Consider the following 25,563-nt stretch of genomic DNA (forward strand, 5'->3'; position numbering starts at 1 on the left):
GTGTGGTATTGGCTCCTCGGGCGCCATCTTGAGTGCTGCTTTGGTCGCCATGTTGGGTGCGGCGAGGGAGGGACTGCGCGGTCGCGCAGTTTCCCGTCGCGCCGGAAGTGACGTCACTACGCGGCGCCAGGGATTGCCGGCAGCGTGGGAACCGCAGCCATGACTCGGTCCCGTGAGTTCAGGGAGGCACCGGGAGGGGAGCGAGGGGTTCTGGGGACCCCCCCTTCCCCCCTCCCCGGTCCCCGAACTCACCAGGCCCCTCCCTACAGGACGACAGGTGGAGGCGTCCCGGAAGAAGCGCGTCCAGGTGAGCCCCAGCCCGGCCCGGGGGAGGGAATGAACCGAGAAGGGGAGCCGGGCGGGTTTTGGGGTGCAGCCCTTTGCCCCCTGTGGGTGACGCCCCCATGGGTGACACCCCCGCGTTGTCCCCAGGCCCGGCGAGCGCGAGTCGGGATCAAAAAGGACCCGGGGGTGCCGCAGCTCGGCCGCTTCGCCGCCTTCGTGCAGCAACAGAGCAAAACTCGGCAAAAACGGGTAAAGAACCACGGTGCGGAGGGGGGGGAGGGCATTTTTGGGGGTGTCCCAGGTAACCCCGGAGTGGAAATTCTGGGGTGTCCTCCAGATGCAACCCCGGGAGGGATTCTGGGGTTTCCCCGAGGGGTTTTGGGGTGTCTCAGCCAAATCTGAGTGCAGGAGGATTTTGGAGTGTTCCTCCCGGGGGGCTGTTTGGGGTCCCCCCCTCAAGGATAAACTCGGGGGGGGCCGTTTGGGTTCATCCCTCCCACTCTGACCACAGCGGGGGTTTGGGGTTCTGAGCCCTCCACGTCCCACAGGCGCTGGAGGTGCAGCAGAGCTCACACCTGGGCGTGCACCTGGCGGATGCTCTGCGGCGACAGCAAAACTTCCAGAGCCAGGTGAGGCTGGGAACACCTGGGGGGGGGGGGGGGGTCTCCCTAAAGAGTAGGGGGCTCCTCTAGGACAAAGGGCTCCCCAGAGGACAGGAGGGGATTCCCCCCAGAAATCGGGGGTGTCCCCCCATGGATGGGGGGGGGTCCCTGTAACACAGGTACCCCCAGGAGAAGGAAGAGGAGGAGGAGCCCCCCCAGCCCCCCCAGGACGAGGCGTCACTGCGACAGTTCGGGCGGGAGCTGCGCAAGGTCAGTGCTGGGGGGGGATTGGGGGGATTTTTGGGGGGTCTTTTCGCACACCTGAACCCCGATTCTGGCAGGTGCTGACGGCGTCTGACGTGGTCCTGGAGGTGCTGGACGCCCGCGACCCCCAGGGCTGCCGCAGCCCCCGGCTGGAGGGGGCCCTGCGGCCCCACCAGCGCCTTGTGCTCGTCCTCAACAAGATCGGTGAGAGGGGCTTGGATCTGGGGAGGGGGGTCCCAGCATGGATTTAGGGGAGGGTCCCCTGTCCCCACAGCCTTGGGGCCACCCCTGTCTGTCCCCCCCCCCACCCCAGACCTGGTGCCACGGGACGTGGTGGCCGCGTGGCTGAAGCACCTCCGGGCCGAGTTCCCCACCGTGGCCTTCAAGGCGTGCACGCAGCAGCAGAGCCGAAATCTGGTGGGTGCTGGGGGGGCCTCGGGGAGGCGGGGGGCTCAGGTGAGAGGGTCCCCCTGACCCTCCCCCGTGCCCCCCACAGAAGCAGAGCCGGGTGCCAGCGGCCACAGCCCCCGAGGAGGTGCTGGCAGGGGGGGCCTGCGTGGGGGCCGAGAGCCTCCTGCACATCCTGAGCAACTACGGGCGCTGCGGGGGGGCCAAGACCTCCATCACCGTGGGGGTCGTGGGTGAGGGGGCTGCGAAATGGGGAGGGGGCTGGGCTGGGGTGGAGGGTGAGTGAGGCTGAGGGGGTATGGGGTTAGTTTGGGGGGCTGGGGTGGAGTGGGGGGCTTGGAAATAGGGGGGGGTTGATGGGTGAGTGAGGCTGGGGGGCTGGAGGGGGGGGTTTGGGGGGCTGTGAAAGGGAGGGCTGGGGTGCGAGGGGAGGTTTGGGGGGACATGGGGGGCTGGGGGTGAGTGGGGGGCTAAGTGGGGTCTGTGTTTTGGGGTCCTGTCCCCAGGGTACCCCAACGTGGGCAAGAGCAGCCTCATCAACAGCCTCAAGCGCAGCCGAGCCTGCGGGGTGGGGGCCATGCCCGGCGTCACCAGGTGAGCCCCGCACAGGGAGGGGTCACCTGGCCTGGGGGAGGGGCTGTGGGAGGAGCCTGGGTTCACCTTGCCCAGGTGTGTGGGTGTGGCGCACACCTTGCGCAGGTGTGTGGATGGCTGTGGCACACAGATCCTACCCAGGTGTGTGGCTGGGTGTGGCACACACCGTGCCCAGGTGTGTGGCTGGGTGTGGCACATAGACCTTGCCCAGGTGTGTGGCTGGGAGTGGCTCACACCCTGCCCAGGTGTGCGGCTGGGAGTGGCTCACACCTTGCCCAGGTGTGTGGATGGGTGTGGCACAGACTTTGCCCAGGCGTGTGGATGGGTGTGGCACACAGATCCTACCCAGGTGTGTGGGTGTGGCGCACACCTTGCCCAGGTGTGTGGGTGGCTGTGGCTCACACCTTGCCCAGATGTGTGGGTGGCTGTGGCTCACACCTTGCCCAGATGTGTGGGTGGGCGTGGCTCACACCTTGCCCAGGTGTGTGGGTGGGCGTGGCTCACACCTTGCCCAGGTGTGTGGGTGGGCGTGGCTCACACCTTGCCCAGATGTGTGGGTGGCTGTGGCTCACACCTTGCCCAGATGTGTGGGTGGGCGTGGCTCACACCTTGCCCAGGTGTGCGGCTGGGAGTGGCTCACACCCTGCCCAGGTGTGCGGATGGCTGTGGCTCACACCTTGCCCAGGTGTGCGGCTGGGAGTGGCTCACACCCTGCCCAGGTGTGCGGCTGGGTGTGACAGTCACACCCCACCACCCCCAGGTGCCTTCAGGCCGTGCAGCTGGACCGGCACATCCGGCTCCTGGACTGTCCTGGCGTGGTGCTGGACTCGGGGGACCCCCCTGCCGCCGCCCCCCTGAGGGGGGCCCTGGCCCCACAGCGCCTGCGGGACCCCCTGACCCCCGCCTGTGCCATCCTGCGCCGCTGCCCCCCCCAGCAGGTGCGTGGGGCTACCTGGGGGACCAACGGGGAGGGTGGGTGATAAATTTAGGGGGTGCTCAGCACTTCGGTGGACTCGGTGACCCCCAAAATTGGGATTTTTTTTTTTTTTTTTTGGGGGGTGGGGGGCTCAACATTGGGAGTGCACACCTGGTGCCTGTGACAGTGAGGAGGGGAGATCATTTCGGGGGGACCCTCCCCCAATTTGGGAATTTTTGTGGTCACTGCGCTGCAAAGAGAGAGAAAGGAAAGCAACACACACGGATCTTTTGGGGGCAAAAAAAAGGAAAAAAAAATGACAATTTTATTGTACGGAAAACCCGTGTTTAAAGTGTGTTAGTGCAGCTAGGACAGGACGGGAGCTCATTGGAAAATCGGGAAAAACATCCTTGGGATGTATCCTCAGGATGTGTCCCACGGGAAAGACACCAGGAGTTAAATTTTATTTATTCTGTTTATCACCCTGGGAAATTTCCTCCCTAACTGAAGCTGCAGTCAGCCTGGGAATGGAGCTGAGAGTCGGGAGAAATCCAGGCCTGGAAAGGATTTCCAAGCTGTAATTCCCTAAAACTCTCTAAATGCGCGTGCCCACACGTTTTTTGGTCACAGAGAAGGTGACAAAGTGACAATCCCTCCCTCCCCCAACAGCTCAGCGATCTCTACGGGGTCCCCCCTTGCTCTGACCCCCTGCAGTTCCTGGCCCACCTGGCCCGGAGGCAGGGCCGGCTCCGGCCTGGGGGGCTGCCGGACGCCAACGCGGCCGCCACGGCCCTGCTGCGAGACTGGACCAGGTGGGGGAGGCAGCGGGGAGTTTTTGGGGGGTGTCCCTACACCCTGACCCCCCCCCTTTCTGGGGTGGTAGGGAGGGGTTTCCTCACCCTGACCCCCTTTTTTGGGTGGGTGGTGGGGTCTTCACCCCCTTTTTTGGGGGGCTGAGGAGGGTGCCCACATACCCTGATCCCATTTTTGGGGACAGGAGGGGTCTTTCCACACCATCTAATTTCATTTTGGGGGGCTTGGGAGGGTCCCCATACACCCTGATCCCATTTTTGGGGGTCTACAGGGTCTCCATACACCCTGATCCCGTTTTTGGGTACAGGAGGGTTCTTTCCACACCATCTAACCCCATTTTGGGGGGCTGAGGAGGGTGCCCATACACCCTGATCCCATTTTTGGGTACATCAGGGGTCTTTCCACACCATCTAACCCCATTTTTGGGGGGTTCTACAGGGTCTCCCTATGCCCTGACCCCTTTTTTGGGTAGAGCAGGGGTCTTTTCACATCTTCTGAGCCCTTTGTTGGGGACCAAAGGGGTCTTTTCTGATCCTGTGACCCCTTTCTGGGGGGCTGTGGGGTCTCCCCCACACCCTGACTCCCCCTTTCCAAACTTTGGAGCTGTTTTTTCATAGCCTGTGATCCCTTTTTTGGGTACTGGAGGGGTCTTTCCACCCTGTGACCCCATTTGGGAAGGGCTGTGGGGTCCCCCCACACCCTGAGCTCCATTTTTTGGGGACAGGATGGGTCTCCCCACACCCTCACCACCATTTTTGGGGGGTAGGAGGGGTCTCCCCATACCCTGAGCTCCATTTTTGGGGACAAGAGGAGTTTCCCCACACCCTGAACTCCATTTTTTGGGGACAGGATGGGCCTCCCCACACCCCCACCACCATTTTGGGGGACAAGAGGGGTCTCCCCACACCCTGACCCCCAATTTTCCCCACAGCGGGAAGATCTCATACTACACCCACCCCCCCAAATCCCAAGGGGTGCAGCTCGAGGCCCAAATCCTGCCAGCACTGGGGCCAGCACTGGACCTGGAGGCTCTGGAACGGGGCGATGCCGAGGCCCTGGCAGGTGAGCAATACCTGACCCCCCCCCCCTCCCCCCCCTGCTCCTTTCACCCCTTGGGGACCCCCCACCCAAAACTCACCTGGCCCACTCCCACACAGCTGTCCCAGTGACGGTGACAGGGCTCGGGCTGTCCCCGGGCAATCCTGAGGAGGAAGAGGAAGGAGAAGCCATGGAGGACGACAGCGGTGACCCAGAGGTGGGAAAGGATTTGCTGAGGTGGGGTGGGGTGGGTTTTTTTTTTTTTTTTAGGGGGGCACTGGGTGAATATTTGACCCCTCCAGCTCGGCACGATGACAGTGGAGCTCAAGCCCCGGGTGAAATCGGGGGGCACTGGGGGGGATTCAGTGCCCAGAGCCCCCAATCTGGAGGAGGTTGCTGCGCTCCCACCTCTATTCCAAGGCCAAGGGTTGCAGGCAGCTGGAAAAAGGAGGAAAAAGCTGCAAAAAAGAGCACGTGAGTAAAGACACCCCCTTTTCCTCAACACCTCCCCAAAACCTCCCTGAACACCTCCCATTAAATTCCTGATCGTTCCCATCCCACAGAGAAAATCGCCACGAAGCTGTCAGAGACGTTGGAGGCAGCCATGCAGTTCTGAGGCACCTACAAATTAAATAAAAATATTATATTTAAGTGAGAAATGGTTAAATTGGTTTTTAGAAATGAAAGAACTAAGGGAACAGGGGTGTTCTAGGTGTGGTTTGGGGGAATCTCTCAAGTAGGAGGTTGAAACGTGGAGGCTTTTGGGGGACCCCCATGTCCCTGTGGGGGTTTTTGGGGGGGTCTCAAACCTTTCCTACAGCTGTGGGGTGAGTGGGGATGTAAGAACCCCACATTTGAGGGTATTTAGTTCAAGGGGAGTGCTCAGCATTATTATTGAGGACACTCCACCTCCACACCCTCCCCAATCCCTATAGCACCCAATGCCCCACTTTGACACTAAATGAGCCCCCAGAGCACCCCAAAAACCACCTTGGACACACCACACACTCCCTGAGGTGCCACAGCTCCCCAAAACCCCCTTGTACACCCCCAAAAGGCACAGGGTGCCTCCCCAAACCATCACCTTACCCCTCAGAGCACCCTCAGCTGTACAGGCAGGGGATGAAGGTTGCCCTGAAATTTTGGGGTGCCTCCATTATCCCAGTGCCGGCCACGGGCACCAAACTCCCCTCAGCCTCCGCCGCCATTTTGCCACCTCTTCTTCCACCTGTGGGAAGGGCCCTGGCAGCGCGTTAGTGGTGGTGACAACACAGGTGCTTCAAGTAAGATTAAGGGAGGGGCGAAATGGGTCATTGCTGGTCATTTTGGTTTGTTTTGGGGTTTTTTCCAAGGCTGAATCGCAGCGCTTGGCGCCATTTTGCCGCCGTGAGGGGAAGGGGGGAGGGGCGCGCGTGCCGCTCTTTTCCCGCTTTTTTCGCCTCCCTGAGGGGAGGAAGGGGCGGGGGGGGGAGGGTGGAGCGCGAGACTCGCCCGGCGGGCGCCGGGGGGCGGGGCGAACTCGGGCTCTCAGCCAATCGCGATGCGATGATTGAGCTGTGGGCGGGGCTAATGGAGGTCTGAACCAATGGGAAGCGCGGCTGGTATGGGTGGGGTCGGCGGGTGTGGGCGGGGCCTGCGCAGTCGCGGGCGGAACGCGGTTGGTGACGGTTCGTGTCTGTGCGGGGTCGTTGGCCGGGCCTTGGCGGGGATCTCTGCGGCCCTACTGAGGGTGGGATGTGGAGGACGGCCTTAGGGGTGTTCTCGTCGTGGGTTTAGCCCGCCCGGTGCTTTTTTTTCCTCTCAGAACTGGTGTGAGAAATGTCTCAGCGGAAGCGCAGCAGAGGGCTCGGCTCCTCTCAGGTGAGAGGCTGCCCCCCGTTCTCCCCTCATCTGTTCTCCCCTTCCCGCCTTCTCCTATTCTCCCCTCCTCAGTTTTGGTCTCTTGTCTAGCATCAACTTCCCCCGTTTCTCCTTTCCACTCAGATGACCGATGGGGAGGATGATACAATCCCGACCCAGGTGGAGCGTCGCTCTCAGGACCAGGTGAACCAGAAGGTGGATTGCTGTGAAACCCTCTGTACCCGCTCCTGGAGTTCTGTGTCTGCATTTTTCTGTCATCAGCCTGCTCTTGGCCTTCCCTGCTCATTCCCCCACAGGTGAGTGAGCTGGTTCAGTTCCTGCTTGTGAAGGACCAAAAGAAGATTCCTATCAAGAGGGCAGGTACGTTTAGGGGAGCCTCTTTGCACGTTTTTTAGATCCCTAAAGCCTTGCTGGCCATGGAGAGCTCAGAGCTTCAGGCTCCCTGTTTTCTTTAGATATGCTGAAGAATATAATCCGGGAATACAAGGATGCCTACTCGGAAATCGTCAACAAAGCGGGCAGGACCCTGCAGGAGGTGAGGGGAACACGGGAGGGGAGGGTTTTGAGGTGGGGGGGAGACACGCCGTGGATTAACCCTTGTCCTCCCACAGGTGTTTGGGCTGCAGCTGGTGGAGATCGACACTAAACGCCACATCTACATCCTCATCAATAACCTGCCCCACGCCGAGGGCCAGTACCTGTGCAGGTGAGGGGCTGCTGCTGGGGGTAATTTTGGGGATGGGGGGGGAACCCCCTCAGCGTGTCCTCGCCCACAGGGGTGACACACCCGTGTGTGCCGCAGGGACAAGGAGAAGGAGAAGATGGGGCTCCTCTTGGTCATCCTCAGCTTCATCTTCATGAAGGGCAACTCAGTCAAAGACAGTGAGTTCTCCCCCAAACCCCCCCCCCACCCATCCTGTACCCCACTTTGCACCCCGCTCACTGACACCCCCTTTTCCAGGCGCTTTGTGGGAATTCCTGCACCTGCTCCGTGTGTACCCAGGGTAGGATTTTGGGGGGAAGGGGGGCACACACGGAATTGGGGGGACGGGGCTGGGCAGTGCCACCCCTCACCGAACCCGCCCCACCCTCAGGAAGCAGCACAGCGTGTTCGGGGACGTTCGCAAGCTGGTGACAGAGGAGTTTGTGCGGCAGAAGTGAGTTGGAGGGTTCTGGGGTGTTGGGGGAGATTTTTGGGGTGCAGTGGGCGGGGGGGGTTCCCCTCATCCTTCCCCGGTGTGCCCAGAGCAGCCTCGGCGCCAGCCTTGGCCGAGCTGTTTATACCACACCGCAGAGCAAAACCCGCAGCCCCCCAACACCCCGCGGCTCCAGGGGGTCCCTCACGGGGCTGGGGGGCGCTGGACACGCCATTTGAGCACCCCAAAACCTGCCGGAGGGAAAGGGCTCACCACCCAACCTTCTGCAGGTACCTGGAGACCACCCCCATCCCCCTGACGGACCCCCCCGAGTTCAAATACCAGTGGGGGCCACGGGCAGAAAAGGAAACGTCCAAGAAGGACGTGCTCAACTTCGTGGCCAAGGTAAGGCCGTGTTGGGGAGGGGCATCTCTTGACTTTTTTTTGGGGGGGGGGTGCTCCAGGGCTCGATTTGATGCCCCCTCCCCCTGTTTTTTCTCCCACTCAGATACAAGGCAAGGACCCCACGTTCTGGGCGAGCCAGTACAGCGAGACCAAGGCCACCCCCTGACCTCCCCCCCTCCCCAAAATAAAGACACCCCGCTGGTGTGCAGCCCCCCCCCCCCCCCCAATCTCCAGGCTCACTGCTTGGTTGTACAAGGTTTAATTTTTGGGGTGGGGGGCTCCCTTTGTCCCCAAGGGACCCCTCAGAAGTGCTCGGGGACAGTGTTCAGAGCATCAGCTGCTGTGCGGTTGATGTCGACGTTCTGTGGGGTGAAAATGTGGAATTTCGGGGCTTTTCCCCAAAAATCTATCACCCCCCCCCCCTCCTGGGTTTATGGGGGGGTTAATGAGATCTGCACCCTCTTTTTGGGGGGGGATTTGGGGGGGCTCACCTGGGGTCGTGCTCGGTGGGTGTTGACTGCCTCGATGTTGAGGAAGATGGACTCGACCTCACACCCTGGTTCCAGGGGAAGGAGGGACCCGGCTGCAGCTGGGGGGGGGACTTTGGGGGGGGGGGGGTCTGTCCCCGTTTTTGGGGGGAGGGACACTGGGGGTGTGGTCTTTCTTGGGGGGAATTGTGCTCATTTTCAGCTGGGACTCCAGTGGAACAGTCACCTTTGCTGGGGAGGGACTGTCCCCAGTTTGGGTTGGGACACAGGGGGGACAGTTCCCATTTTGGGGGGATATTGTCCCCAATTTGGGTTGGGACACAGGGGGGACAGTCTCCATTTTGGGGGGATATTGTCCCCATTTTGGGTTGGGACACAGGGGGGACAGTTCCCTTTTTGGGGGGATATTGTCCCCTTTTTGAGGAGAGACTCGGAGGGGGGAAATCCCCATTTTGGGGGGAATTTGTCCAAATTTCTGGGAGGGATTCTGAGAGGACAGTCTCCTTTTTGGGGGTTATTTATCCAAATTTCTGGGGTGGACAGTCCCCTTTGGGGGGATATTATCCCCATTTTGAGGAGAGACTCGGTGGGGGAAAATCCCCTTTTTGGGGGGGAATACGTCCAAATTTCTGGGAGGGATTCTGAGGGAACAGTCCCGTTTTTGGGGGGAATTTATCCAAATTTCTGGGGTGGACAGTCCCCTTTTGGGGGGGTATTATCCCCATTTTGGGGTGGGACACAGGGGCAACAGTCCCCTTTTTGGGGAGGATATTTTCCACATTTTTGGGGAGAAACTCTAGGGGGACAATCCCTTTTTTTTGGGGGGGGTCTCACCGTAGGCCACAGGGGTCAGCTTCAGCACCGTGTGCAGGGGACACTTGAGGTAGGGCAGCTCATCTGAGGTGAGGGGGGAAAGTTAAAAGAATGATGTGGGCACAGCAGGTCTGGGGTGTCCCCAAATGTCCCCTGAGTGTCCCCTGAGTGTCCCCAAGGCCTCACCTGCACTCTTGTCCAAGAAATAAGCCAGCAGGCAGCGCATCACAGCCTGGTGGCAGATGACCAGGACATTCTCCTGCCTCTCCAGCTCCATGATGACCGGCTCCAGCCTCTGCACCAGGTCCTCGTAGGACTGGGGAGGGGGGCTTAGGACCCCTGCCCCACTCCTCCCAGGGAGGATTTTGGGGATTTTTTGGGGGGGGGGGGGGGGTTTACCTCGCCCTTGGGGTAACGGTAGCGATACTTGTCCTGATCCCTCAGCGCCAGCTCCTTGGGGTAATGCTCCTGGATCTCCTCGTAGGTCATCTCCTCACAGACCCCCTGTGCGACAGCGCTGTTGGGGACACGGGAGGTGGAGGTGTGTCCCCTCCCGTCCCCAAAAAGAGGGCGTGGCTCACGGCATCGATCTCGTTGAGGGCTTTCCACTGCTCGTAGGGCACGCCCAGCGCCTCGGCGGTCTCGATGGTGCGTTTCATGTGGCTGGTCCACACCTTGAGCTCCCGGATGTCCTGGCTGCGGATGAACTGGGCCAGCGCCTGGGCGTACTGGGGGAAGAGTTTGGCTACTGGGTTGGTGGATTGCCCTGGCCCTCTGGGTATCGCAGCAAGGGGATGGGGTGACCCCCCCCAGCCACGAGGGGACATTCCCGAGTCCCCCAGGTGTGTCCCCGCAGGTTGAGCTGGTTATGAGCTCCCTATGGGGGGACATCCTTGGGTCCCCCAGGTGTGTCCCCACAGGTTGAGCTGGCTCTGAGCTCCACCTGGTACCCCTGAGGGGACATCCCTGAGCCCTCAGGTGTGTCCCTGCAGGTTGAGCTGGTTATGAGCTCCCTATGGGGGGACATCCCTGAGCCTCCCAGGTGTGTCCCCACAGGCTGAGCTGCCTCTGACCCCCCCCCAGCCCCACCTGTTGGCCACGAGGGGACATCCCTAACTCCCCCAGGTGTGTCCCTGCAGGTTGAGCTGGTTATGAGCTCCCTATGGGGGGACATCCCTGAGCCTCCCAGGTGTGTCCCCACAGGCTGAGCTGCCTCTGACCCCCCCCCAGCCCCACCTGTTGGCCACGAGGGGACATCCCTAACTCCCCCAGGTGTGTCCCTGCAGGTTGAGCTGGCTCTGAGCTCCACCTGGTACCCATGAGGGGACATCCCTGAGCCCCCAGGTGTGTCCCTGCAGGTTGAGCTGGTTAGGAGCTCCCTATGGGGGGACATCCTTGGGTCCCCCAGGTGTGTCCCCACAGGCTGAGCTGCCTCTGACTCCCCCCCCAGCCCCACCTGTTGGCCACGAGGGGACATCCCTGAATCCCCCAGGTGTGCCTCTGCAGGTTGAGCTGACTCTGCCCCCACCTGGTACCCCTGAGGGGACATTCCCGAGTCCCCCAGGTGTGTCCCCACAGGTTGAGCTGGCTCTGAGCTCCACCTGGTACCCATGATGGGACATTCCCGAGTCCCCCAGGTGTGTCCCCGCACGTTGAGCTGACTCTGCCCTCACCTGTTGGCCGCGAGGCGACAGCCCCGAGTCTCCCCCGATGCGTCCCCGCAGGTTGAGCTGGCTCTCGCCGTGGCGGCTCAGGTAGATGGCGCGGGGAGTGACGTGGATGTTCATCAGGTAATAAACGGTGCGGCTCTGCACGTGGCCCTGCACCCGGTTCGCCAGGTACCGCAAGCCCACGTCGAAAATCTTGATGTAGGAGAGCCCGCTGGGGGAATTTGGGAGGGGTAACCTGGGCAGGGGCAGGGCTGGCAAAGGTGTAGGGGGGGGATGTGGGGTGGGGGTCACCTGTCCAGCTCGTCGTCCAGGGGCTCGTAGGTGGCTTTGTAGCACTCGATGCGCTTCAGGAAATCGGCCACCGCCTCGTCCTGTGCACGGCCTTTGTAGTCGGGGCTGCTCAGCTTCACTTGCTGGGGAATTGGGGAGGGGGAGCACGGTTTTTTTGGGGTGCAGGCAGCTTCCCCCGGCCCCTGTTGTCACCTCCAGGTGGCTGTTGTCACCTCCAGGTGCCTGTTGTCACCCCCTCGCCCAGGGTCTCACCTTGATGTTCTCCTCGATGATGGCGGGGTCGTCACAGATGGACTCGACGAACAAAACCTGGGAGGGGATGGAAGGGAAAAAGGGGGGGGCACCAGTGGCTCCCCAATGTTGTGACACCCCAAAAATTGTCACCACCCCATCTGTGACACCCCCAAAACAGTGTCACCACCCCATCTGTGACACCCCGCAATCAGTGCAACTGTGACACCCCCAAAATTGGTACCACCCCAATGCTGTGACACCCCCAAAACAGTGTCACCCCCCCCATGCTGTGACACCCCAAAATTGATGCCACCCCAATGCTGTGACACCCCAAAATCGGTGCCACCCCCTCCATGCTGTGACATCTCCAGTGTCACTGCCCACCGCCCCCCCCAAAATCGGGGACACCCCCAAAAAAGTGCAAACACCCCCCGAAGTCACTGTCGCTGCCCCCACCATGCTGTGAGCACCCCAAAACTGTGTCACCCCCCCCCCCAAATCACTGCAAGCGTCCCCCCACGTGCTGTAGCCCCCTCAGTCAATGCCACCCCCCCCGTATTGTCCCAAAATCAGTGTCACCCCCAAATCAGTGTCACCAGCCCCCCAAAATGTAAATCAGTGTCACTCCCCTCCCCTTCACCGAGGACACCCCCAAAACATCATCACCCCCCTCATCCCCAAATCAGCCCCCTCCCATCTTGTGGGGCACCCCAAAATCACTTCTACCCCCCAAAACGTGCTGGAGACCCCCCCCCAAGCAGCGCTTCCACCCCCTCAAATTTATCAAAACCCCCAAAATACCTCCTGACCCCCCCCCCCCCCCCCCCCAAAATTCTACCTTGTAGCCGTTTTCCTTGGCGAACTGCAGGATCACATCCCGGCGTTCTCGCGTCGTGTTGGTGGCATCAAACACCTTGGAAAGGGGAGAAATTTAATCCCCCCCCCCCCAAAATATTTGGGGAGGATCGTGGGGGGGTTAATTTTGGGGAGGGGTCGGGGGTCTTACCGCCACCTGCCCCTCCTCAGAGCTCAGGTAAGTGCGGACATCCTTCAGGGCAGCCAGAGCGCAGTGCCTGAGGATTTGGGATTTGGGGGGTGCAGCATCTCTGTCAGCTCTGAATTCCCAAAATTTACCCCAAAAAAACATCCCCCCCTCCCCAAAAAACCCCTCACCCCGATCTAACCTGCGGATCTCCACCCCCTCGGGGTTATCGTGACGGAAGAACTCGTAGTTTTTGTAGCTGGGCACGGCTTCCCTCCGGTACTCACCGACATTGAACACTGCAGAGGGACCCGTGGGAGGTGGGGTTCAGTGGGATCCCCCTCCCAAAAAAACCCCAAAACTTTGGGACCCCCCCCTTTCCGCACCCCAAAAATCACTCACCCCGTGTCGGGGTGCCGATCCAGTTGAGGTAGCGGGTGAGTTTTCGGGAGATGTAGGTCTTGCCTCGGGCAGGTAACCCCACCAGTATCACCATGGTGGGGCAGTTGGTGAACTGGGGCACGGAGGCTGCGGGGGGGGGGAAAGGAGGGGACGGGGGGGGTTTACAGCATTTCTACCCCCCCCCCCCTTCCAGACCTCCCAAATTGTCTTTGTACCCCCAAAACCCTCCTGCACCCCAAATTGGGGTAGGAAACCCTGCTGTAAGGGGGGGAATCCCCCCCTCCGTGCACCCCTGCGGGTGTTTTGGGGGGGTTCCACCCCCCCCTTTTACATCCCCGTGTCACTCGAGGGGTGCAAAGGGGCACCCACTTTTATTTTTTTTTTTTTTTTTTTCCCGAGGGGATTGGGGTGGGGGTCCTTGTCAACCTCTCCGATGTCGCCGCCATGTCCCTGCCTCTGCCCCCGCCCCCGCTCGGTGTCCCCGCGGTCACTGTCGCTGTCCCAGCCCCTCAGAATTCACCGCAGTCCCTTTGTACCTGGGATTTTGGGTGATTTCTCCTCCATTTTTTGGGGTGGGGGGGGGCCCGGCGGGTGCTGGCGGTGCCCCCCGGGAAGGTCGGAGGTAATTTTATACCCTGGCTGCTGGCCGGGTTGGGAGGGACGAGGGGACAAGGGGGGGGCCAGCGGGGCCCCCCAGTGGGGACCTGACCCCGTCACCTTGGGGGCTCAGCCCTGTCCCCCTGGGGGTCCTGGTCCCGTTTCTCGGGGGGGGTCTCAGTCCTGGAGTACTGACCCCTCCCTCCCTGAGTGACCTTGTCCTTAGAGGGTCCCAATCCGGACCCCTTGGCTGGAATTATCCCCCCGGGAACCCCAATCCCACCCTCTGGGGTGTCCTCTCAGGGGTCCCCATCCTCTTTTTTTGGGGTCCTGGTCCCGTTCCCCGGGGGGTCCCAGTCCTGGAGTAGCGACCCCCCCTTCCCCGGTGACCTTGTCCTCCGAGGGTCCCAATCCGGACCCCTTGGCTGGAATTCTCCCCCCGGGGAACCCCAATCCCACCCCCCGGGGATCGGATCTTGTCTCCTCAGGGGTCCCCATCCTCTTTTTTTGGGGTCCCGCTCCCGTTCCTCGGGGGGGTCTCAATGCTGGAGTAGCGACCCCCCCCCTCCCCCGGTGACCTTGTCCTCGGGGGGGTCCCAATCCGGACCCCTCGGCTGGAATTATCCCCCCGGGGAACCCCAATCCCACCCCCCGGGGATCGGATCTTGTCTCCTCAGGGGTCCCCATCCCCTTTTTTTGGGGTCCCGCTCCCGTTCCTCGGGGAGGTCTCAATGCTGGAGTAGCGACCCCCCCCTCCCCTGGTGACCTTGTCCTCGGGGGGGGTCCCAATCCGGACCCCTTGGCTGGAATTCTCCCCATGGAAATCCCTCCCTGGGGGATCGGATCTGGTCTCCTCAGGGGACCCCATCCCCTTTTTTTGGGGTCCTGGCCCCTTTCCCCTTGAATCCCCCTTCCCCTTGAATGTCTCAATCCTGTCCCTTTGGGGGTCTCAATTTCCGCCTCTTGGGATCTTCAGTGCCGGGGATGAGGAGGAAAAGGGGGATCGGGACCCCCCCCATGGGACCCCTCCAGACGACCCCTCACCCCCCGGGTCGGGGGGAGCTCCCTGGGGAACCCCCTTGTCCCGTTCCCCTCCCCCCGGGATTCCCCACTCGTGTTCCCCGTCCCTCCCTCGGTCCAGCCCGCGGTGTCCCCCCAGGTTCTCCCCCGGTCCCACCCCCGAACCCTCCTTTGGCCCAACCCCCGGTCATTCCCCGGTGTCCCCCTGGTCCCTCCCACGGTGTTCCCAGGTCCTCCCTCGCTCCCTCCCCGGTCCCTCCTGTCCCTCCCGGTCCCTCCCAAGTCCCACCCTGTCCCTCCCCGGTCCGTCTCTGGTTCCTCCCCGTTCCTCCCGGTCCCTCCCCCGGTGTCCCCAGGTCCTCCCTCGCTCCCTCCCCGGTCCCTCCTGTCCCTCCCGGTCCCTCCCAAGTCCCTCCCTGTCCCTCCCCGATCTCTCTCTGGTTCCTCCCCGTTCCTCCCGGTCCCTCCCCCGGTGTCCCCTGTTCCTCCCCGCTTCATCCTGGTCCCTCCCCGCTCCCTCCTCGGTCCTTCCCCGATCCTCCCTTGTCCTTCCCCGTTCCTCCCCGCTCCTCCCTTGTCCCTCCCCCGGTGTCCCCAGGTCCTCCCCGCCCCTCCCCGGTGCCGCCCCCCACGGGCATTGGCCGAGCGGCGGCGATGGCGGCGATTCGCAGCGTGAAGGTACCGGGACCCCCCCCCCTGCTCCCCACCCCGGACCCCGCATCCCCCGGGGATGTGTGCGGGTGTGTCCCCCCCTCCCCGTCCCCGCTGACCCCTCTCTCTGTCCCCCCCTCTCACAGGGCCTGGTGGCGCTGGTGACCGGCGGTGGCTCCGGGCTGGGCCGGGCCACGGTGGAGCGGCTGGTGCAGCACGGGGCTCGCGTGGTGCTGCTGGACCTGCCCACGTCCAACGGGGGCCAGCTGGCCCAGGAGCTGGGCGACCACTGCGCCTTCGCCCCCGCTGATGTGAGCACCGAGAGGAGGGGGGGGGTGGGCACTGCGGGGGCTTCTCCACCTTGATCACACCGGTGACATCTCACCTCAACACGGGGCTACCTTGACCCTGCTGGTGACCTGTGACTCCTCAGGTGACATCTCGCCTTGATGCGGAGGGCTCTTGATCCCGCAGGTGGCCTTGGCTAAGGAGGTGGGGACCACCGTGACCCCACTGGTGACATTCTCCCCCCTCAAACTGAGGCCAGCGTGACCTCGATTGAGGAGTTGGGGTCACCTTGACCTTGCTGCTGACATCCCACCTTGACCCCTCCGATGACACCCCCCCCCCCGCCTCAACACAGGCCTCTTTGTCCCCAGGTGACGGGGGCTACCTTGACCACCCTGGTGACCCCTCCCTCGATATGGGACCACCCGTATCACACCCACCACGACCCCACTGATGACATCCCACACTGACCCCAATGCTGCCATCCCAGCCGTGCCCCCAGTGGTGACACACCCCCCCCCTCGGTGGCCCCTCGCCCCCAGGTGACGTCTCCCGAGGAGGTGAGGGCGGCTCTGGCCGTGGCCCAGAAACAATTTGGCCGCCTGGACCTGGCCGTGAACTGCGCCGGCATCGGCATCGCCGTCAAGACCTACAACAGCAAGAAGGACAAAGTGCACGAGCTGGAGGATTTCCAGAGGGTCATCAATGTGAGTGGGGGGCTTGGGGGGTGCCTGGATAATGGGGTGGGGGTGTCTGTGCTCAGTGGGGTGACCCAGCTGTAGAGCTGGGGACTTTCTGGGGTGTTCCCAGCACAGCACAGGGGGGTACCAGCAGGGTTTGGTGGTGCCCACGAGATACCACCCAAATCCTTCTCCCTCTCCCAGGTGAACCTGGTGGGGACTTTCAACGTGATCCGCCTCAGTGCCCAGCTCATGAGCCAGAACAAGCCCGACACCGACGGCCACCGTGGGCTCGTGGTCAACACCGCCAGCGTGGCCGCCTTTGAAGGACAGGTGAGTGACCCTCAAGGACCCTGGAAGCCACCAGGTGGGTCAGGGGACCCTGCAGTGGCCACACGTCCTCCCCACAGGTGGGTCAAGCAGCTTACTCGGCCTCCAAGGGTGGCATCGTGGGCATGACCCTGCCCATCGCCCGGGACCTGGCACCGCTGGGCATCCGTGTGGTCACCATCGCCCCAGGTAGGGCCAGGGGGGCGCACCTGGGTGGGAAGGTGAGGAGGGGGAGTGGCCTGATTTCACACCCTGGTTTTGGGATTATTCCCCAGGGCTGTTCTCCACCCCGCTCCTGGCTGGTTTGCCCGAGAAGGTCCGGAAGTTTTTGGGACAGCAAGTGCCTTTCCCGTCACGGCTGGGGGACCCTGCTGAGTACGCCCACCTCGTGCAGGCCCTGGCCGAGAACCCCATGATCAACGGGGAGGTGGTGAGGCTGGACGGGGCCCTGCGCATGCAGCCCTGAGTCTGGGGGATCCCCCCACACACGCCCATCCCCAAATTTTGGGGTGGGGAGCGGTCACACGCTGGGGACAGAGAGCAGGGATGGACGCTGTGGCTGGACGCTCTCCGGGGACACTCCAGGATGGGAACGCTGCGGGGACAAGGACTGTGGGGGCACCGTATGAGTGGGGACAGTCTGTCCTGAGCGGACACAACCCTCACCCCGAGTGGGGACGACAACACATGAGTGGGGACACCCTGGGATCTGGGCACAAACCCCAGGAATGTGGCCATGAGGCCCCTCAGGAAGTTGGGAAACCCCCGCCATGGGGACCCTGCTCAGGTGTGGGGGGACCATCCCGAGTCCCCCCGGGCCCCTCCGTCCCTCTCCCGAGCCCGTCCCCCATCGCAATAAAGCGTGTTCGCCCACGCGGCCTCCGAGCCCTGCGCTGCCCCGCCTCCCTTCTCTCACCATTGGCTCCTGCTGCTGTCAATCAACAGCCCCGCCAGATGTGATTGGACGGCGAGGGGGGTGGGAGAGGGCAAAGCCCGCCCCCGCCCGAGGCACGCGGGGAACTCGCCTCTGATTGGCTGAGGGCAAAGGTAAGCGAGGCGGGGCTTGGCACCTCCCTCCGCTCGCTGATTGGCTGAGGCGCCTGTCAGTACGGCGGGACGGGCGAGTGGGCGGGCTCAACGCTGATTGGCCAGGGAGGAACTTCCGCCGGAAGCGGCTCGTGAGGGGACCGGGACCGGGACCGAGAACGGAGCTGGGACCGGGAGCGGGAAAAGGATCAGGAAACGCGACCGGGACCGGGAGACCACAGCCATGAACATCCGAAACGCGCGGGTGGGCGGCCCGGGGGTCAGAGGGGCGCAGCCGGGGCTCGGCGAGAGGGAGCCGGGGAGGGTTCTGACGGTGATACCGGGCCCTGGGGGGAGGTGTGAGGGGAACACCGGGCCCTGGGCAGGGAGAACTGGGGTTTTATGGAGCGTCTGAGGTAGGGACTGGGCTCCACCCCACAAACAGGGGGAACCGGTGTCATACGGGGGTGTCTGAGAGGGATCCCGCGCTTTGGGAAGGGGTACCGGGGTCTGAGGGGGACACCGGGCCCTTGAGGGGGCTCTGAGGGGCAGTACCGGGTCTCGGTACTTTTTGGGGACTCTGAGGTGGGCCCTGTGCCCTGGAGGGGGCTCTGAGGGCCCTCCCCGGTGTTGGGGAGCACCGGGGGCGGTTCCGGGGTGACTCCCCCGTGCCCTGGTTCCGCCTCCGCCCGGCAGCCCGAGGACCTGATGAACATGCAGCACTGCAACCTGCTCTGCCTGCCCGAGAACTACCAGATGAAATATTACTTCTACCACGGCCTCTCCTGGCCCCAGGTGTGGTCCTGGATCCGCCCCTGGAACACCTGGCTCCCTCCTCCCCTTCCGGATACCTGGATCTAACCCCCCCCCCTTGTCCCCAAGGCACCTGGATTTCCCCCCCAGGTGTCCCTGAAACACCTGGATCCCTCCTTGGGACACTCAGGGGCCCTGAATTTTCACTCAGGACTTCTGGATTCCTTCCAGAACACCTGGATCATCCCCTCAGTGTGGTCCTAGACCCCCTCTGGAGCACTGGAATCCCCCTCCCCAGAGCCACTGTGACCCCCCCTGGAATTCCCCCTACCTCAAACACTCGAATCTTTCCCCGGGGCCCCCAAAATCCCTCCCCGGGACACCTGAATCCCCCTCAGGAACGGCCAGATCGAGTCCCTGCTGTGCAGCCAGGACCCCCTGGATCCTTTCCCCTCCCCAAGGGACACCTGGATTCCCCTCCCAGGCACACCTGGCCCCCCTCCTCACCCCCTTTTTTCCCCCCTCTCAGCTCTCTTACATCGCCGAGGATGAGAACGGGAAGATCGTGGGATACGTCCTGGCCAAGATGTGAGTGTGGGCTGGGGGGGCCCTTCCCTCCCCCCTTCTCCTGAGGTTTGGGGGGAGAGGGTCGTGGGGGGCGTGGCCGGTGGGATTTGGGGGGGGTCTCACCCCCTCCCCTTGCTCGTGCAGGGAGGAAGATCCCGATGATGTCCCACACGGACACATCACATCCCTGGTAAGGCAGGGCGGGGTGTTTTGAGAGTTTGGGAATGGGTCAGAGGGTTTTGGGGGGCCTCCTTGAGGGTCTTTAGGGTCACATGAGGGTTTGGGAGGGTTTCTTTAGGGCCTTAGGGGGCTCCTGGAAGGAGCCTGAGCACTCGGGGGGTTCCTTGAGGGTCTTTGGGGGGGCTCTTGGATGGGGTCTGAGCACTTGGGACGCACTTCAAGGTTGCTTCAAAGGTTTTGGGGTGCTCTTAGAGGGTCTTTGGTGGCTCTTTAAGGGCTTTGAGGGGCTCATTGATGTGTTCTGAGGCTTTGGGGGCTTTTTGGGGTGATCTGGGGGTGCCCCAGGGGTGTGGGGTCGTTTTTGGAGTGCCGTAGGGGTTTTTTTGAGGCGTTTTGGGTGGATTTGAGGTGCCCCAGTCTGTCTGGGGACCCCCAGGCAGTGAAACAACTCCCACCTGGGTTGGTTTGGGGGTGCCCTGGTATTTTTGGCAGAGCCCCATCACATTTTGGGGTCCCTTGGGGAGTTCTGGGGTGCCCCAGCTGCTTTCTGCCATCCCACAGGGGTTTTGGGATCCCAAGCCAATTTTGTTCTCCCTGCGATCCTGAAACATTCCCACCAGCCCTTGGCTGGGTTCAGGGGTGCCCTGGGAGGCCCCCGACTGTTTCTGGGGTCTCCCGGGCTATTTTTGGGGTGTCCCAGCCCGTTTTTTGGGGCCCCCCCCAGGCAGTGAAACGCTCGCACCGGCGCCTGGGGCTGGCACAGAAACTCATGGACCAGGCGTCCCGAGCCATGATCGAGAACTTCAACGCCAAATACGTGTCCCTGCACGTCAGGAAGAGGTGAGACCCCCCCAAAATCCCCCCCCCAGGAACCTCGGGAACACCCCCAAAATAACGAACCCCCCCCCGCCCCATCATCACCCGTTTGTCCTTGGCAGCAACCGGGCAGCGCTGCACCTCTACTCCAACACCCTCAACTTCCAGTGAGTCTGGGGCAGGGGGAAAATGGGGGGGGGGGGGGTTTGGGGGAGCTGCAGGAGGAATTGTGGGGTTTGGGGGGGGTTGTAAGGAGATAAAACACCCCCCTACCCTCATTTGTGAGCTCCGCCCCCCTCCCCAAAAAAATCGCCCCGCCAGGATCAGCGAGGTGGAGCCCAAGTATTACGCAGATGGAGAGGACGCCTACGCCATGAAAAGGGACCTCACCCAAATGGCAGACGAGGTACAGACCCCCCGAGACCCCCAAACCCTCCTGGGGGGGCTCCCCGGGACCCCCAAACCCCCCCCCCCCCCAGAGCCTTTCCAGGCCTCTTTAACCCCCTCTGTGCCCCCTCCCCGCTGCCCAGCTGAGGAAGCAGGTGGAGCAGAAGGAGAGGGGCCGGCCCCTGGCCCCCGCCGAGCCCCCCCGGGGTGGGGATGGGGTCTGCGGCTCCGGGGGGACCCCCTCGCACCCCCCCACGGGGCCCCCCCACCACGAGGATGGGGGGGGCGACAGCAAAGACGTCAGCGAGGTCAGCGAGACCACCGAGAGCACCGACGTCAAGGACAGCTCCGAGGCCTCCGACTCCGCCTCATAGGGGGACCCCCGGGACCCCCCCCCCAAAAAAAATCCTTGGGACCCCCCCCCCCCCCGGGGGCTCCCCAGACCACCGGGAGCCCCCGGGGACCCCCCTGGTGCTCGTGGGGGGCAGTAAAGCCCCTCTGTCTCCAGCCTGTGCTGTGTCTGTGTGTGTGATCCTGGTCTGGGGGTGCTCGTGGATTTTTTTGGGGGGAAATCAAGGTGGGTGTGGGGGGGGGGGGTCTCGCCTCGCCCCCTCCCCTCAGGGCAAAACTGGGGGGCGGTGCTTGGGTTGGCCACGCCCTCGCTGTGGCGCTGCTCCCGCGTGGGGGCGTGGCGTCCGCTGATTCCTCGCCCGCTGATTGGTTGGGGCGCACCGAGAGCCGCCCGCTGATTGGTGGAGACGCGCGGCTGTGGCGCCGCCATGCGGAGGGCGGGGAGGAGCAGCGGAGGCGCTGGGCCGGAACCGGGAACGGAACCGGGAACGGAACGGGGACCGGCCGTGTTGGTGCGTACGGGAGCGTCGGAGCGGACCCGGCCCGGGGAGGTTCGGGCTCCCGGGGGTGCTGGCGGAGCTCGGGGAGCCGCTGGAGCGGGAGCTGCTGGAGGAGCTGGGCCCGGTGGCGGCCGCGCTGCGGGTCCGGTTACGGCACCACCGCGGGGTGGGGGAGGTCACTGGGACTGGGGGGATGGAGACCCCGAGAACGGGCTGGAAATGAGGGAGGGGGTCACTGGGACCGGGCTGGAAATGAGGGCGTACCCCACCAGAACCGGTGGAGTTGATGGGGAGACTTTCACTGCAGGTTCTGGGAGATACCGGGAGCAAATTGAGGGGGGGGGTCGTGGAGCACCGGCAACGGGAGTGAGGTCGCGTGTACTGGGGGAACCGGAGGAGGAGGAGGAGGAGGGAGGGTTTGAGGCGGAGTCTTGCACTGGGAGGGGTTTTGGGGGGACCAGCAGCGGACTGGGGGGGGGTGTCTGAGGAGGGAACTGGTTCTTTTGGGTTGGGGGTGTCTGATGGCTCGATCTGGGGGCGCCTCCCCCTCTTTGTGGGGCTGGGGGGGCACTGGGGCACTTTGGGGGTCTCCTTCCCAGCCCAGGACCCCCCACCAACCAGGGGAGCCCCTCACCCCAAAACCAGGTGAGGAGGGGAATGACCCAGGGGAGTAAAATCACCCTGAAATCCTGCCCCCCATTCCCTTGGAGTTCAAGGGAGATCTCTGTGAATCTGTTAAAACTTCCTCTTTATTATAATATATTTTTAGATATAAAAAGAAAATTTTACAAGTTTTTAACCCAAAATGTACAAAAATGGAAATGGTTGTGTTTCTCCCCGTGTGTGTGGTGTGTGTGTGTGGGGGAGTGATTTAGGGGGACCCCCTCACCCCCCAGGTGATGGGGCTGGGGAGATTGGGGGTCCCTGGAGGGGAGGGGGGGGTCATGAACGGTTGGGAGGGAGGGAGGGGGGGGGTGAAAGGCCTTCGAACACCCTGAGCTGTGTTGGGGGCCCCCAGCCCCTCATTACCCGCAATGCTGGGGGGGGGGGGGGTTGGGGGGCAGAGATGTGCAGCACCCCCAAATCCCACCCCCCCCCCCCCCACGCCAATTAGATTCTGCCCCTGTTGGGGTCTTTCTGTCCCACGGGGGGGTTGGGGGGCTCCTCAGTCGGGATCTCTTCCACGCCACTGCCTGGAGAGGGGAGGGTTGGGGGGCACAAAATCAGCCCCTACTCCCCTTCCAAGAGGACTCTGGGGGGGGTTCCAGCCCCTCATTTCCTCGGGTGAGGAGTTTTGGGGTTCCCCAGGGGTAGAGGGGGGGGGGATTTGGTCACTTACCGTCCCCATCATCTGGGATCTCCTGCACGTCCTCGTCATCATCCAGGATCACCACGCAGTCCTCGCCACTCTCACTGGGGAGGGGGCATTAATGGGGAGGGGTTTTGAAGGTTTGGGGTTCCCTCCTCCGGTCCCCCCCAAACCCCCAGGGTGCCCCCAGCTCCCCAGGGGTGCAGCTCACCTGTCAGGGGGTCCCTCTGCACCTTCCCCCAGCAGGTAGAACTGGAGCGGGTTGGGCCAAAGCTCCTCCTTGATGATCTGGGTGGAGGAGATGGGGAGGTCAGGGGGGGGTACTGGGAACACTGGGAGGTGTTTACTGGGAGCACTGGGCTCACCTCAGCCACGCGATCCCCCGCAGGGAAGCTGTGATCCCCAAACCAAGCAAAGAAGCTGCGGGGGGCTGGGGGACCCTTGTGGGACCGGGACCGGGGGTCCTGCCCCTGCCACCACCGGATCGGGGTCGAGTGGGACACCAGGTGACCTGGGAGGAGGGACAACACATGAGGGGGTCGCTCTGGAGCCCCCCAAACCCCTTCCTTGGGCTGTAAGAAGTGTGTGGGGGGGTGCCCCCCTGCCCCCAACACCCACCGGAGGGGCCACGCACGAACTCCTTGGCCACGACGTCGTTCTGGAAATAGGGGTTGACGCTGAAGAAGAACCGGATGCGGCACCCGGGGCGGGTCTGGCCGAACTCCTCCACCTGCAGGCCCAGGTGTGTTACCTTAGGGGCGTGGGGGGCGGGGGGGGGTCACACAGTCCCCAAAAATCGCCCCCCAAAAACCCCCTCCAGGCACCTGCAAACTCGTCATGTAGCTCAGCGCGTCCTCGTCGCGGTCACTGATCATGGCCGAGAGCTGCGGGTGGTTCAGGAACTGGGGATGGGGAGGCGTCAAGGAAAGACGGTATCTGGAGGTTCCCATAAACCCCCTCCCACCCCCCTTCCCCCAAAAATGCAGCCCCCCACCCGCCCCGAGGATACAGCAGTGACCCAGAAGCCGGGGATGTGCTGGATGAGGCGGTTGCGGCGCTGCAGGTGGGGCCGGCGGCGGAGGCAGAAGCGGGCGCGGAGGCGGCGAAAGGCTCGAGCCGCCTCCTCCTCCACGGCCTCCAGCTCCAGCTGCACGGCCTCCAGCGCCGCCAGGTACCGTGCAGGGCCTTCATCGCGCTCCTCCTCCTCTTCCTCGTCCTCGTCCAGGGAGATCACCGCGCTCTCCTCGGCCACCTGCTCCTTGGGGACTGGGACCCCCGCGGGCTCTGGGACCCCCATGAGATCTGGGAGCCCGTGGCCACCTCGGCTCTGCCCCACACAGGCTGTGGGGGTGGGCTCCAGGCCCTCCTCGGGCTCCACGCCGCCTTTTTGCTCTCTGTCCTGCTTCACGCGGCCAGTGATGGTGGTGGTCTCCAGGCTCTCTGTGTCCTCCCTGGTGGTCTCCAGGCCCTCCTGCCCACTTCTCTCCCACTCCAAGCACTGGGCACTGGCAGTCTCTACACTAGCCCTGGGCCTCGCAGGGGTCTTTGCCTTGCGCCTGCTGGTGCTTTTCAGCTCGCCACCAGGAGAAGCATCACTCTCCACGCTCCCCAGAACCTTGGTGGTGGTCTCCAAACCCCCCTTGCTCCTTCTCCCTTGCTCCAAGCAGCGAGTGACGGCCGTCTCCAGGCTCCCTTTGCGCCCACTGGTGGTCCCAAGGCTCCCTGTGGTCTCCCTGCTGCTCTCCGGACCACCCGTGGCCTCTCTGGTGGTCTCCAGGCTTCCCTTGGATTCCACGGGAGTCTCCAGGACAGCCTCGTTCTGCTCCAAGGAGTGTGTGACAGCAACTTCCACATCCCCCATGGCCTCTCTGGTGGTCTCCATCCCCTCCGTGACCTCCCTGGTGGTCTCCGAACCCCCTTTTTCCTGCTCCAAGCAGTCAGTACTTGTGGTCTCCAGGATCTCTTTGCGTCTCTTGATGGTCTCTAGGCTCCCCTTGGTGGCCTCCAGGCTCCCTGCTGTCCCTCCGGTGGTCTCCTGGCCCTCTGTGACCTCTCTGGTGGTCTCCAGGCCTTCTTTTTCTTGCTCCAAGCAGCAGGTGCTGGTGGTCTCCAGGCCTTGCTTGGCCTCCTCGGTGATCTCCAGGCTGGCCATGGTCTTCGGCCCCCCTGTGCCCTCCTGGGGGGTCTCCAGCTCCTCCCTGGGGGTCTCCAGCCCCTGCCCGGGGGTCTCCAGCCCCTCCCCGGCCAAAGCCGCGATCTCCGGGTCGCCGCCAGGGGGCGTGCGCGCGTCCCCGCCGCTGCCCCGCGCATGCCCGGACCCCTCGCCCCGCGCGCGCGCGCTGCGGCCCTCACCACGACCTCCGGCGGGGGTGGGGGAACGGGCAGTCTCCCCGCGGGTAGCGGCGGCGGCGGCAGGGCCGGTCCCCGTAGGCTCGTCCAGGCGGCGAAGCTTGGCCGGGGACGGCCGGTCAGCCCCGGCCCCGGCCCCGCTCATGGCGGCGGCTCCGGCGCCCGCCAGGGCCGAAGCAAGCGGCCGAAAAAGCGCGCGCGCCGCCGCCGCCGCCGCCGAAGCCCCGCCCACCCGCTCGTCACTCGCGCGCTGCCCATTGGCCGGTTGCCATGGCGACGCCCGTCACGCGGGGCGGGCGGGAAAGGGGCAGCCAATGGGCGCGCGTTGCTTTGGCGGGCTCGGGGAGCCCGGTGGGCGGGGCTCGGGAGCCTCGCGCATGCGCAGCGCGAGGAGCGCACGTGCGGGAAGCGCGAGAGCCCCGCCGTGAGGGGAGAGGCCCCGCCCCGCTCCCGCCATGAGGGGCTGAAGGAGCGCGGGGGCAGCGGGACCACCCCGGAAGGGACGGGTTCCCCTCCACACTCTCACCTGAGGGACTGGAACCCTCCTGCAGTGATTTC

General features: G+C 63.5%; 6 protein-coding genes and 2 long non-coding RNA genes across 14 annotated transcripts; 5 read left to right on the forward strand and 3 right to left on the reverse strand.

The window, feature by feature from the left end:
* The first annotated feature begins 56 nt into the window (after positions 1 to 56).
* GNL3L (G protein nucleolar 3 like) lies at positions 57 to 5,579 on the forward strand. The gene is made up of 15 exons (XM_088155041.1): positions 57 to 172; positions 270 to 307; positions 433 to 534; positions 834 to 914; positions 1,077 to 1,157; positions 1,229 to 1,355; positions 1,465 to 1,568; positions 1,648 to 1,792; positions 2,066 to 2,153; positions 2,914 to 3,091; positions 3,739 to 3,881; positions 4,814 to 4,944; positions 5,040 to 5,137; positions 5,223 to 5,394; positions 5,484 to 5,579. Exons 1-15 carry the CDS (start codon positions 160 to 162, stop codon positions 5,534 to 5,536), a joined length of 1,554 nt encoding a protein of 517 aa, XP_088011167.1. The 5' UTR covers positions 57 to 159; the 3' UTR covers positions 5,537 to 5,579.
* Positions 3,358 to 6,350, reverse strand: LOC148220610 (uncharacterized). Its single transcript, XR_015798713.1, has 3 exons — positions 6,010 to 6,350; positions 5,021 to 5,541; positions 3,358 to 3,626 (listed from the first exon to the last, which is right to left on the reverse strand). It is a non-coding gene; the product is annotated as an uncharacterized LOC148220610 (long non-coding RNA).
* A 188-nt stretch (positions 6,351 to 6,538) lies between these two features.
* On the forward strand, positions 6,539 to 8,542 carry LOC106864401 (non-structural maintenance of chromosomes element 3 homolog). Of its 7 annotated transcripts, none has more exons than XM_088155044.1 (11): positions 6,539 to 6,587; positions 6,725 to 6,780; positions 6,904 to 6,975; positions 7,077 to 7,140; positions 7,218 to 7,315; positions 7,392 to 7,486; positions 7,583 to 7,662; positions 7,742 to 7,784; positions 7,875 to 7,937; positions 8,207 to 8,321; positions 8,425 to 8,542. In XM_088155044.1, the coding sequence occupies exons 2-11, from the start codon at positions 6,739 to 6,741 to the stop codon at positions 8,485 to 8,487; spliced, it is 735 nt and encodes a 244-aa protein (XP_088011170.1). In that variant the 5' UTR covers positions 6,539 to 6,587; positions 6,725 to 6,738; the 3' UTR covers positions 8,488 to 8,542. The 7 variants fall into 7 exon arrangements, with proteins under 7 accessions (XP_088011170.1, XP_088011174.1, XP_088011173.1 ...); XM_088155048.1 differs by having other exon boundaries at positions 7,236 to 7,315; XM_088155047.1 differs by having other exon boundaries at positions 6,904 to 6,963.
* Positions 8,543 to 8,564: 22 nt separating this feature from the next.
* On the reverse strand, positions 8,565 to 14,881 carry PFKFB1 (6-phosphofructo-2-kinase/fructose-2,6-biphosphatase 1). The gene is made up of 14 exons (XM_088155043.1): positions 13,738 to 14,881; positions 13,202 to 13,327; positions 13,002 to 13,098; positions 12,824 to 12,890; positions 12,656 to 12,730; positions 11,836 to 11,892; positions 11,584 to 11,705; positions 11,296 to 11,503; positions 10,204 to 10,350; positions 10,022 to 10,126; positions 9,809 to 9,938; positions 9,644 to 9,706; positions 8,813 to 8,877; positions 8,565 to 8,683 (listed from the first exon to the last, which is right to left on the reverse strand). The coding sequence occupies exons 1-14, from the start codon at positions 13,763 to 13,765 to the stop codon at positions 8,624 to 8,626; spliced, it is 1,350 nt and encodes a 449-aa protein (XP_088011169.1). The 5' UTR covers positions 13,766 to 14,881; the 3' UTR covers positions 8,565 to 8,623.
* Positions 10,347 to 11,461, forward strand: LOC148220611 (uncharacterized). The gene is made up of 2 exons (XR_015798714.1): positions 10,347 to 10,980; positions 11,129 to 11,461. It is a non-coding gene; the product is annotated as an uncharacterized LOC148220611 (long non-coding RNA).
* Positions 14,882 to 15,192: 311 nt separating the features above from the next.
* Positions 15,193 to 17,652, forward strand: HSD17B10 (hydroxysteroid 17-beta dehydrogenase 10). The gene is made up of 6 exons (XM_014894032.2): positions 15,193 to 15,496; positions 15,616 to 15,780; positions 16,300 to 16,464; positions 16,642 to 16,770; positions 16,848 to 16,956; positions 17,043 to 17,652. Exons 1-6 carry the CDS (start codon positions 15,473 to 15,475, stop codon positions 17,231 to 17,233), a joined length of 783 nt encoding a protein of 260 aa, XP_014749518.1. The 5' UTR covers positions 15,193 to 15,472; the 3' UTR covers positions 17,234 to 17,652.
* A 267-nt stretch (positions 17,653 to 17,919) lies between these two features.
* Positions 17,920 to 21,003, forward strand: NAA10 (N-alpha-acetyltransferase 10, NatA catalytic subunit). Its single transcript, XM_088155052.1, has 8 exons — positions 17,920 to 18,058; positions 18,490 to 18,588; positions 19,076 to 19,134; positions 19,258 to 19,303; positions 20,018 to 20,133; positions 20,232 to 20,276; positions 20,431 to 20,515; positions 20,640 to 21,003. The coding sequence occupies exons 1-8, from the start codon at positions 18,038 to 18,040 to the stop codon at positions 20,868 to 20,870; spliced, it is 702 nt and encodes a 233-aa protein (XP_088011178.1). The 5' UTR covers positions 17,920 to 18,037; the 3' UTR covers positions 20,871 to 21,003.
* A 1,075-nt stretch (positions 21,004 to 22,078) lies between these two features.
* On the reverse strand, positions 22,079 to 25,165 carry LOC148220612 (uncharacterized). The gene is made up of 7 exons (XM_088155040.1): positions 23,666 to 25,165; positions 23,481 to 23,558; positions 23,275 to 23,386; positions 23,022 to 23,167; positions 22,868 to 22,944; positions 22,687 to 22,760; positions 22,079 to 22,540 (listed from the first exon to the last, which is right to left on the reverse strand). Exons 1-7 carry the CDS (start codon positions 25,148 to 25,150, stop codon positions 22,458 to 22,460), a joined length of 2,055 nt encoding a protein of 684 aa, XP_088011166.1. The 5' UTR covers positions 25,151 to 25,165; the 3' UTR covers positions 22,079 to 22,457.
* Positions 25,166 to 25,563: the final 398 nt, after the last annotated feature.

The sequence above is a fragment of the Sturnus vulgaris genome, chromosome 34 (genome assembly GCF_052056855.1).
Source record: "Sturnus vulgaris isolate bStuVul1 chromosome 34, bStuVul1.hap1, whole genome shotgun sequence".
Classification (NCBI taxonomy): Eukaryota; Metazoa; Chordata; class Aves; order Passeriformes; family Sturnidae; genus Sturnus; species Sturnus vulgaris.

Excerpts from the sequence above, each read along its gene's own strand:
- GNL3L (XM_088155041.1), top strand. Across the intron at positions 308-432 it reads CCCGGAAGAAGCGCGTCCAG|GCCCGGCGAGCGCGAGTCGG; the intron begins GTGAGCCCCAGC and ends CGTTGTCCCCAG. Across the intron at positions 915-1,076 it reads AGCAAAACTTCCAGAGCCAG|GAGAAGGAAGAGGAGGAGGA; the intron begins GTGAGGCTGGGA and ends AGGTACCCCCAG.
- LOC106864401 (XM_088155044.1), top strand. The coding sequence starts at position 6,739 with ATGTCTCAGCGGAAGCGCAGCAGAGGGCTCGGCTCCTCTCAG. Across the intron at positions 6,781-6,903 it reads GAGGGCTCGGCTCCTCTCAG|ATGACCGATGGGGAGGATGA; the intron begins GTGAGAGGCTGC and ends CTTTCCACTCAG. Across the intron at positions 6,976-7,076 it reads AGGACCAGGTGAACCAGAAG|GTGAGTGAGCTGGTTCAGTT; the intron begins GTGGATTGCTGT and ends ATTCCCCCACAG.
- PFKFB1 (XM_088155043.1), bottom strand. The coding sequence starts at position 13,765 with ATGGAGGAGAAATCACCCAAAATCCCAG. Across the intron at positions 10,351-11,295 it reads TGTCGCCTCGCGGCCAACAG|TACGCCCAGGCGCTGGCCCA; the intron begins GTGAGGGCAGAG and ends CTCTTCCCCCAG. Across the intron at positions 9,939-10,021 it reads ACCGTTACCCCAAGGGCGAG|TCCTACGAGGACCTGGTGCA; the intron begins GTAAACCCCCCC and ends CCCCCTCCCCAG.
- HSD17B10 (XM_014894032.2), top strand. The coding sequence starts at position 15,473 with ATGGCGGCGATTCGCAGCGTGAAG. Across the intron at positions 16,465-16,641 it reads ATTTCCAGAGGGTCATCAAT|GTGAACCTGGTGGGGACTTT; the intron begins GTGAGTGGGGGG and ends TCCCTCTCCCAG. Across the intron at positions 16,957-17,042 it reads TGTGGTCACCATCGCCCCAG|GGCTGTTCTCCACCCCGCTC; the intron begins GTAGGGCCAGGG and ends ATTATTCCCCAG.
- NAA10 (XM_088155052.1), top strand. The coding sequence starts at position 18,038 with ATGAACATCCGAAACGCGCGG. Across the intron at positions 18,059-18,489 it reads TGAACATCCGAAACGCGCGG|CCCGAGGACCTGATGAACAT; the intron begins GTGGGCGGCCCG and ends TCCGCCCGGCAG. Across the intron at positions 20,134-20,231 it reads TCCCTGCACGTCAGGAAGAG|CAACCGGGCAGCGCTGCACC; the intron begins GTGAGACCCCCC and ends TGTCCTTGGCAG.
- LOC148220612 (XM_088155040.1), bottom strand. The coding sequence starts at position 25,150 with ATGAGCGGGGCCGGGGCCGGGGCTGACCGGCCGTCCCCGGCCAAGCTT. Across the intron at positions 22,761-22,867 it reads GCAGAGGGACCCCCTGACAG|TGAGAGTGGCGAGGACTGCG; the intron begins GTGAGCTGCACC and ends CCCCCTCCCCAG. Across the intron at positions 22,541-22,686 it reads GATCCCAGATGATGGGGACG|GCAGTGGCGTGGAAGAGATC; the intron begins GTAAGTGACCAA and ends TCCCCTCTCCAG.